Consider the following 10765-nt stretch of genomic DNA (forward strand, 5'->3'; position numbering starts at 1 on the left):
TAAATGCAAGTGTCTTACTGAACCAGTGGGGTCATTTTGTTTTTGCTAAAATTAGTTAGGATTGGAGAGAAAGGAATTCTAATACTTCATCTCTGTAATTGCCAGTATTTATTTGCACTTCAGGCCAAAGCAAGTTTGAGGAAAATCTCTTACTAATGCTATGGAAAAGGGCAATATAAATAAGTGTTAGATCGTTTTCTTTCAAAACAGTAGGTTTAAAATTTCTTGTAAATAGCTGTAAATATGCAATACTTTGCTATCGTTTTATTTTTTTTATTTTTTTTTTTTGGAAAAAGCACCTTTAATAAAATAAGTTGCTGGTGAATAGTTCCACAAAACTTTTGTTTTTGTAAATGTGTACTTAGAAAGTAAAGTGATTTTATAAAAAATAGTTTAAAGGAAATGAGTAAACACCTATCATGTGTCAGGATAAATTGAACGTAAGTTATAACAGGAACTTAAAACATTTTTGGAATATGTGGATCTCTGAGGTTAGCTATCTACTTCCACCTCTCWATAGCACTGACTGATAAATTTTATATGGTTGGAATCTTTCAACCAGAAAAATACTTTTCTTTCTTTTAAGAAGATTTATGGTTCTAGATTCTCCTGTTATTAATAGATGCTTGAACTTTATATGTATAAATAATCATCCTTAATCTTGATTTTCATGGTTAATAGGAACTTTGCAATGTAAACTGAGGAAAATAGTAGAACACTTAAGTTCTGGGAAAGAGTTGAGAGAGCCTTGATCCAGGTGAACCAGTTATCTCCCCAGAAATACTAGCTSAGGTCTGTGGGACCAGCTAGGTTTGTGCAGCAACCCGGCTGGGTGAGTGAGACTCCCCTTTCCCTGCTGCAAGAGCTAGTCATATTGTTTTGAAGTAGTTGCTGCTTTTAAAAGTTGAAGTGTTAYGTTGATATGAATGCAACTGAAGCAACTAAAAAGGTGGTAAATAAAAATAGATTCTTAATGAATTGAATTCCATTTTGAAAACCTTCAAGGTACTTAAACATCTATTTCTCTAATTTCCTACTACTGAAAATATYCCGTGGAAGTTACTTTAAAGCTTAGAAAATAACTTGTTGTTTTTCTGATTTAATTAAACATTTTTAATATGCAGTCAGAAGCCAATTAGGAAAAATCTTTGTTAGCCTGTATTTTTGTGTGTGCTTAACAATGRTACAAAATACTAAATTTTGGCAGTCTAAAATAATTCATTTTGAAAATGTGGATTTTTTTGCATCTTTGTTCCTTTGCAGRTGCACTTGAATAGTTCGGAAAATATTTCTTTCAGCGTTGGGATGGAAGAACTAACTAGAATCAAGAAATTTGCAAGGGAAGTGAAAAAGAAAAATATTTGGGTTTATGGTCTCCTTATCCATTACAAGGTATGCAGTTCTCTTTTTACCTGCAAATTATCTACTTTTATGATTTATGTGAGTAATGATAGAATCTTAATTCAAAAAAAAAATCAAAGAAATAAATAGGACATGAAAAAGGTTTGTTGGAAAGATTCTTGCCTGTTCTTGTTCAAAATTTKGAAGAGCCTCTGGTTACAGGCAAAAATGTAAGCATTTTGATTAGAGAGGAATAAAGGGTAAGCAGTTTTTCAAAGCCTGTGAAAGTGTTAGAGCCCTTTTTTCCTTTTTGCTGTTCTATGAAGAAGACTTGATTTTTTTCAATATTTTGTAACTAGAAAATATCAGAAGTATTTTTGATCCATGGTTTTGCAAAATTTTGTTCCTCATTAAAACAATGTTTGGTATTCAGGTAGCAGAAASGATATGGCATATAGGTGATGACACAAACAGTATCCATGTCTGCAGTAGCAGCAAATTKTCTCAGCTGGAAGCAAAAAGAGTTAGCACTCCAGCATCCTTTGTATTCAGAAAAACTTTCTAAAAATAAGCCATTTTGCCTGAGAAGGTGTTCTGCTTGTCAAAAAATTGAACTGCCTTGTTTCCAATGCATGTGGAGTTTTCACATCAACAATCAACAAATCAACAATCAAACTGCGTTTCTAAAACATTGACTATTTTACATTTTGAGTTTAATCAGAAATTGTTTTTCTTATGTAATTGTATATGGAAATTGCATTGTCATGATAAGATTGTAGAAGCACATTTGATCTGTGATTTCCAATGTTGAAAGGATTTTCACACATTTTCTRAAATATATCTAAAAGTGTTGAAATTATTACTTACATGAAAAGAATAAAAAATAAAATTGATTAGCTTTGTTCTTTTATTTTCTAATGATTACTACATTTAAGTGATTTTAAATCGTTTTAGAATTCCCTTAGACTACAGTTATATGAATAGCTGTAGTGGCTTATACTGAAGCAAAATACCCAGCAAATATTTATGTTTATAAATTACAATATTGTACAGATTGATAAAGCTTCAATAATGTCACTGTCTGTTGTGACAACCTGTCATATTCTTCCTGACCTGGAGTTCTTTAGTTTTTTTGTGTGTGTACGTGTGTGTGTGTACGTGTGTGTGTGTACGTGTGTGTGTGTACGTGTGTGTGTGTACGTGTGTGTGTGTACGTGTGTGTGTGTACATATATATATAAAAAATCATTTCTTGTTCTCTGTTAAAGCTGCCTTTCTACTTTTATGGTGCTAGTATGTTAAATTGAAGTCTGGTAAGATATGTAATATACTAAAAACTGAAAATAGGAAGGATTATTACCTTGACTGGTGTATGCTTTTACAAATGCTTTTCAGTAGTTTGAATTTAATTTTGTACATGTAGTTAAAGACTGGTGCAAGTATCTGCACCTGGTAGAAATATACCTTACTGAACCACTAGTTTTCTCAATTTATTTGAATTCTGCATATGTGGCTTCACTTGGTTCTTTTCCTACCCATTTCAAATCTATTCCAATATACCTTTTTCTATCTTTTCACTCTAGTCTCTGTCAGTGTGCCTGTTTCTTTAGTTTGCTGTGATCTGTAGAGTAGTGAAAGGTAAGCCAATTTGTGTAGGATTTTTTATTTATTTTATTTTACTTTTTTTAACCCTGCTCCATCTTCTTTATTCAGTAAAGTCTATTTTGTGTTTTAGAACTCTGTTCAAAAGTCAATAAAGCTTCTTTACAGTATTGTAGGAAAACAGTGAGGAGAACTTTGCAAATAGGATTGTCTGGATTTGGACAATTAAGAGTGGAGGAATAAAATATGGGTATCTTTGTGCTATTTGGGGAACTGCGGAAGTGGAGACAGGAGGATATACAACTTCTCATTTTTTTTTTCCTGGTGGTATAAACCCCATTTTTTCCCAGAGTAAATTCTGACTACTTTTGATAAAAAATCATTTGAGTAACTGTTGAAACKTAGCTTGAAGAGATCATACAAGCATGTTATCAAGGTAAAATGTAACATAGCAAGCCTGGCTTTAGTGTTAGTAGAATGTTTCTTTAATTGAGAGTATATATGATTTAATAAATAAGTGGATATATGCTTTCATAAAGCTGATTGATTGGAAGAAAAAGCATTTATAATGTTCAGTTGATTTTTGCAAGCTCTATTATTAGCAGGCATGTATAACAGATAATCACAGAATCAGTAAGGTTGGAGGGACCTTTGGAGACCATCTAGTCCAGCCTCCCAAAGATTTCCCAGTRCTGGTTCYACTGGGGTTTGAACCCAAAACCTTCAGCATGTAAAGCAGATATGATAASCACTACACTATCCCTTTACCCCATAAATAAGTACGATTTGCAATTCTTAATCCTAGGTAGTGAGAGAATTGCTGCTTTCTCTTTTGGAAAATAAACAGCTAGAATTATTATATAAGATCACTGCAAGCAACATCCTCATCTATTAATGTGGATAAAGTATTATGTAGAATAAAACAGTTTGCAAGGTGATTTAACCACTTCTAGCCATCTTGTCTTAAACAGCTTCAAAGCATTTTCTTCCCTCAAAGACGGGGATATTGTCCTGAGTTCCTGCTCATCACCGTTTGATAGATAGCTAACAAACAGATCATACAGATCACGTATGTTATGTGTCGAGTTTTCTTACAGCTGCAGATCTGCAAAGAACACAATTGCTCCTAGGTAATGACGTATGGAAAGGACTTTTTTTTTTTTTTGTTGAAACAATGATCTGAGAGTCACCAAGTTTTAGTACTGAGATTAACTCAGTTTTAGTACAACCTATTAACCCATATGTAAGCCCCTCTCTGTGTCTAGCACAGAGAAAGTAAATGTGTGCCAACTCGGTATCAAAAGTCTGACTCTCCAGCCAAGCTTTAGGCTTGCAAAGGCTCTTGCTTTTAGAGGTGTTACCAGTTCCCTGTTGCGGTTAGCAGTGGGTGCTGTCGCGTTCACAGCAGTTCCATGCTCGAGGGTGGGAAGGTTAACTTTCATCCTGGTGTGATGGGGGGTCCAGAGGTAGCGCAAACCCCAAAAGCACCTGCTTCAGTAATGCAGGATGTTCAGAGCTGGCTGTTGCAACAACTTCTGTCAGTATCCAGAAGTCCCTGACAGCTATAGATTATTTCAGGAAATGAGTGATGACAAATTACTTTGTGGATGTTCTCTCTAGCTGACAGGTTATATCATCACTACCAAACATGCAGGGTTGATGTACACCCTTTAACTAACTTTAAAACAGAGATAAAAATCGAATGGACGAAGCATTAATTGAGACACATGACCAYAGAAATGTTGAGGTGAAATTACTTTACAGCTGTAAGGGATATACCATAATTGGATTTGATGATATGTTGACATAGMAAATATGAAAGAATGTGATGTCACTAATGTTTTACATTGGGAAAGTAAATCTGTTGAAGTTGAGCTATGTAGTGGTGTTATGTRTCTTGGAAATGCAAGTGAAATGCTGTAGCAACCTTGGAGTACACTTTTAATAATATTGGAGGCAAATTGAAGGCCTCAAAGAAATTATAAATCTTTATTTTCATTTCTTAAATGGAGCATTTGTTTGTGCTTTAGAAAATATATCAAATACTTCTATTATATATGAAAGTTACCTTTATAGACATGATTATCAAGGAGCTAATCAGGYAAATTGAAACAAAAGGCTTTAATCTGCTATATAAATGACCTGATTTGTACCTTCCATTTTCTCAAAGTGTGTGTGTGTGTTCAGAGCTTGAACACAAATAATTTTTTCTRGTAGAAAAATTATTCATGGAATTCCAAAACACTGATAATGCTATAAGAAYTGGATTCACTTAACAGCTCTAGTTTGCATCCAGAGAAAAATACTGATCTAAAATTTAATGTATGAAAAAAATCGAAAGCAAATTATTTTCTAAAACATTTTTGTAATTTAGAAATGTTTTACGTATTCAAAACACATGGGAAAAGAGTATTCAGAAGATTCTGAACTTGTGTTATTAGTTTTTGAGGATTTTTGAGACTGTCAGATGAGTCGGAGGATGTAGGTGGTAAGCAAGGTGAATTGAAAATAGGGGAAAAAATTATGAAAGATATTTCTGTCATACAATAATGAAAATATCAGCAAARTTTCAACTGTTTTGATTTAGTACAAACCTTCAAGAAACCAATGACTGRTATGGTATTGCTATATATCCGAATAAAGGGTGTTTTTTCTTTCTAATAGTAGTTAGRCTAATAGACTGTAATGCAAAACAGTTAACTCTGGATATCATGRGGAAAAGCTATAGAAAGAAGCCAATTTATTTTTGAATAAAAAATTTTTTACTTATCTGTGTATAAAAAGAAATATTTCCCAATGTGAAAATGTAAATTCAGAGGCTTGGAAATATTGCAATAATAGAGTCTTGGTCTAGAATTTTCAGCAATAATTTCCTTTTCACAGAGGATAAAATGGAACAATTATCATCCAGAATAAAAARTATGTAACATGGATGGATGTAGGAAGCCACAGAAAGTATTAAAACATAGAAGTAATATTAAAATATGCAAACTGTGGAACTATTTTAATTTAAATAATCCTCCTTCAGTGGAGCACTRGCAGAGTGTCAGGATTAGAGGAGCAAATACATGTTTTTAGGATTCCTCAGGCTGAGGTGGCACCAAGTACTTCTGCCTCTGAAAGAGCTGCTTGATAAAGGAACTTTTCACTGAAATAGCCAGAGCAATCACTGTTCATACCTTAAGAAGAGACAAGTGATATCATTTTTAGGAAACTGTTTGAAACTAAAAGGAACTTGAAGTATAGGTGATTTCTTATGGACACCTACTAGACATTCATTAAGCAAGTCTTTGATAATGTGCTTAGTGACTGAAGGAATACTTAAGAGTTCTRACTGTGTTTTCTGTCTGGTTGGCAAAATCCAAAAGGTAAATGTTTACAGTAGGGTTGTTTATTTATCAGTAAAGATCACCTGAGAATGCCGATAAGTGGAGACATTAAGGCAGTGATTCCCAAAACAGGGATCACAGCCCTAGCAGGATTATACAAGTGACAGTACAGAAGATGATTTGGCAACTGGAAAATAAGATACTGAACTTGAAGTGCAAATGAAGTGAAATCACCAACTAGAAGTTAGAGAGCTTGTTGAACTCAAATGAGCCATGGCCTACATGCTGTCTGCACACTTCATAATTCATTTCATAACAGCCTAGAACTTGGTCAGTTGATTGCAAGCTAATAAGAGTGTCTTTAGTCTTGCTGTTTGTAACAGCTTCCTCTTAGTGCAATGTATTTTTAATTTTTTTCTTATTAGTATCAAAATTAATGGAGAACTCTCTTTTAAGGTTTCTCTCAATGAAGTATTTGGGAATAATTTTATTAAATAATTTAAATTCAAGATTTGAAAGATGGAAATCTGTATAATTCAAAAGAAATACTTCTATGTGTGCATATTTATTTCTGCTATGCAACTTGCACAGAAGTAATAAAAGATATAGATAACTTTGCATTTTGAACTGAAGTCTGTTTTTCAAAACCTTCATTCTGGATCTTTACTATATCACTCAAACCATATCAAGAAAAAAAAGCTGACATCTCTGGAACATTAGTTAACTGAGAAATATTAATTCCAAACCCTTACRGGAAGCACAGGCCTGGCCTGCTGCTGATTTTAGCAGATACTCTGAGGCCTGGTATTGGCTCTTATTGCTTAACAAATTGGGATTGTTCAGGGTATTAACTAGTGTTTCTCTCTTGAATGCATGAGTACMTGCTCATACACTTGTTTGCTCAGTCTGTCTCTGTCTCTCACTTTCCCTTCCTTGTTTCTCCTCAAGTCCTCCTCCTCCCCTAGCAAAGACAATAAATTAGTAGATTTATTACAGCAGTGAAGCCTTACTAAAGGTGTGCAAGGAATTTCCACAAGCTAACTTCCCCGTGCAGTCTGAGGAAGATGAGCATTTTAGAAAAATAATTGGTAACCTTTTAGGTTTTGATTAAATAATTGTATAGATTTTTATCACAGAAAGGTCAGAGAATTGCTTAATTTTTCTCTGCTGTTACAGCTTCTAGGAGTAGAACAAGCTGCATAGAAATTGAGATTAATGTTTTATGCCTTTTAAACATGACCTTTTCAGACTTGTTTCAGCTATTGAACTTTTAATTGAACAAATCAGGGTTCTCATGTGACCTAGTTAGCCAAAATGATGAAGCCATGTAGATTATAAAAATATATATATATATTTAATTGAACAAATCAGGGTTCTCATGTGACCTAGTTAGCCAAAATGATGAAGCCATGTAGATTATAAAAATATATATATATTTTGTCTTCATAAAGCAGTCTTTAAATTTTCTTGCTTTTGTAGCTGAGGTTCAACTATCCTGGATAGTCAATAAAGGTTGTTGGGGGGGGGGGGGGGGGGGGGGGTTTGGTGATTTTTTTTTTTTTTTTTTTTAATAGTAAAAGAATATTGTTCTAGAATAGTTTAAAAGTATGGAGTAAGATTTTTGGGAATAAGTGGTTACAAAAGGAGAAATGCCAAGCTCTCTAGAGAGAAGGAAAATATATAGCAAGATAGAAAAGTGCATATTTTAATCAGGCTAGATGTTGTGGAGTGATAGGGAATAAACACTGAATTGGAACAGTTTATAAAAACAAATACTGCGAGTATCAAATCTGAGTTTCATCTTCAGATCTATTATTAGCTACTCTGACATTTTTCCAGTATTACAAAAGCTTTGATGTTGACCTGCTATCTCTTAGTGGAAACGTATAAACATTTAGAATGAAAGGACATGAACACAAAATTTTGTTTGCAAACAAACTGCTTTTAACTTCTTTTTTTTAACATTGTTAGCTTGCCTAATAGAAACTTGTGAAGTGCATTGTATTTGTTTATGGATGGTTTCATTTTCATACTCTTAGTGCTGTAATTCTTGGCTGATAGCAATGCCTGTACTCTTTCACTGTCTATAAGCTGGCCACCAGGAGCCCAGCCAGAAACATTAGAAATTAGTCTTCTCATCTTGCTTGTGTATTATCCTTCAAAGGTATCATTTAGCAGGTACCCATAATACTGACTTAGAGAGATGAGTACCTCTGTTTTATGTATGGAGAGCTAGAGCTAGAGAAAACAGCAACTCATAGAACCTAATAAAATTCCTATATGTGCTTAAAAGGCTTTCGAAAATATTACCAACTTGCTGTTGCGTTAGTTTCCTAACGCTCTTTTGCATTTTGGAGGCACTTTTCTGATCTTTATTTTCCTGGTAACTTTAGCCAATTTCAGTTGAAAGTTTAATTTTATAGATGAACAAACTGATAAAACAACTGATAAAGAGATAAAACAACTCTGAAAATGGGATTTATATTTATTTATATAATAAATTTATTTATTTATTGAGTCAATGCTAGCTTGAATGGTAATATAGTAGTTGCTTCTGTATCAATTAGCATTTTACATTAGAGTTGTCCTCTCTGAAAGATGTATTCTGTTTTGCCTCATAGGTTTTATGTTTAATCATATGGTAAAGATATGTAACATTTCTGCAGAATTTTAGGTCTCTACAGGCAAAGATCAGTAATTTCTACTCCATTAATTTACTCATATTCAGAAGTAAAGATATCAGATGTACTTTAAAATTGTATACTGAAAGTTGCATAATATGTCATATAAATTTCMCCCTCTCCCATACCTATTTCTCAGTTCATAGCATAAGTGTATTCATTACTATATTTGACTGATGAAACTTTTGAAGTGCTTCAGCCATTTAAAGAAAATAAATCCCCATCAAGTGATACACTATTAGTAACTGGAGCTATTCTGTGGCTTTTGCTGCAGTCCTTCAAGGTATTGTAGTTCTTGAAATTCTTGCAGAGGAGGCCATCACATCTCTTTTGGTGGTGTTGGAGTATTAATTTCCCACTTTCACCCTGCCCTCTACAAGCAAGAATCAATTAATCCAGTGTTAGGCTGACCTTTGGAGGTCAACCTTCCTTACCAAGGTGGTTGTAGTTTCCATATGGATTTGAGACAGTGAGCTCAAAATCTTATTTTTTGCTTATAGCAGATACGAAAGTTATCCATGATAGAACATGTCTGGTGCTTAAAAAAAATACATTAAAATAATATGTGATATTACAGTTGATGGCAAAAGCACTATAATGTCAGGAACGAGAAACACTTGATTCCCCACAGCCTTCAAATCTCAATTTACTCTTACTGTTTTTTGGAATGATGCACATTTTTACATATAGGATGTAAAAACTTACCTTTTCATACAGTCTTATTTCTGCAGCTACTTAAGAATACTTCTTTTAGTACAACTAACTATACTTGTGTAACCCTTATTGTACTTAAAAAGGTGGTTAAAATTGCTAAGATTACAGCAGTAAGAGGGTAAAAACTCAGAAAACTGGAAGAGGGTTTCTGACACAGAGTTGAGTTCCATGCAGGCTAGTCATGCGTTCTTTGCATAAACCAATTGTGCTCTTAAGGAAAAACATTTTTCTACCTCCTTTATTCTTACTGAAAAACTAGTTGTGATTATCTTACTATATTTGCAATGCACAACCTTCTCAGAGTTACTTTTTTAGAATCAATAGTTAAAGTTCTTCCATCTTCCCTTTGTGTGATAGGTTCTTTATTCCAGTAGCTCATTTATGTACTTCTCACACAAAATTCATCTTCCTTGTAGCTTTTTGCAAATTGTACAGGTATGTCACTTACCTTGAAAGTGCTTCTCATGATACATTCCAGCTTTGGGTTTCTTTTTTTTTTTATCCATGTCAGGAGTTCTACTTAATACCATGGCATCGCAGTTTTTTTTTTTGACTTTTGTCAGGGAATTTTGTTGAAAGTCCTTTGGAAATCCCAGTAAATAATATCAACCGTATCACTCACTCCTTCAAATAATTGCAGTAAGTTTGCAAGATAAGACTTCCCTTAGAAAAGAATGACATGTTGACTCTRCCATCATCTTTAATCTGATATCCACTCTTACTATTCATTATTTTGGGTTTTGTTTTATTGCCTGAAAAATGACTTAAGGCTTACTATCCTATAGCTCTCTGCATCTTTCCAGATTTTTTAAATTTTAAATTGGTGTCACATTTACTACTATCTGGTACTTGGCTACTAAGGCAACTTTTAAGCTTGAGATTATGTACAGCCATTAGAAACTGAGCTTCAGAACATTGGGTGAATGCCATATAGTCCTGGGGATTTGTTACATTCCTTCTCTTAATTTCTTCCATACCTCTTCTACAGTAACTGCAGTTTTTAAGGATCTGACAAAGACTGAATCCAGAATTTCCCCAGTGAACACCAATTCAGAGAATTCATTTAGTTTCTCTCCAATAGCCTTTTTTTTTTTTTTTT

The 10765-nt window shown here is 33.6% G+C and overlaps 1 protein-coding gene across 1 annotated transcript in view; it reads left to right on the plus strand.

Moving 5' to 3' along the window:
• Positions 1–10765, plus strand: part of CRPPA (CDP-L-ribitol pyrophosphorylase A) — a 112419-nt gene that overhangs the window by 58253 nt on the left and 43401 nt on the right. The window contains exon 8 of the mRNA XM_085316349.1: positions 1264–1392. Within this exon, the coding sequence (XP_085172475.1) occupies positions 1264–1392 (129 nt within the window). The remainder of the gene's footprint in view (positions 1–1263; positions 1393–10765) is intronic.

The sequence above is a fragment of the Rhea americana genome, unplaced genomic scaffold (genome assembly GCF_003343005.1).
Source record: "Rhea americana isolate MKP2758 unplaced genomic scaffold, rheAme1 scaffold_112, whole genome shotgun sequence".
NCBI classification, from domain to species: Eukaryota; Metazoa; Chordata; class Aves; order Rheiformes; family Rheidae; genus Rhea; species Rhea americana.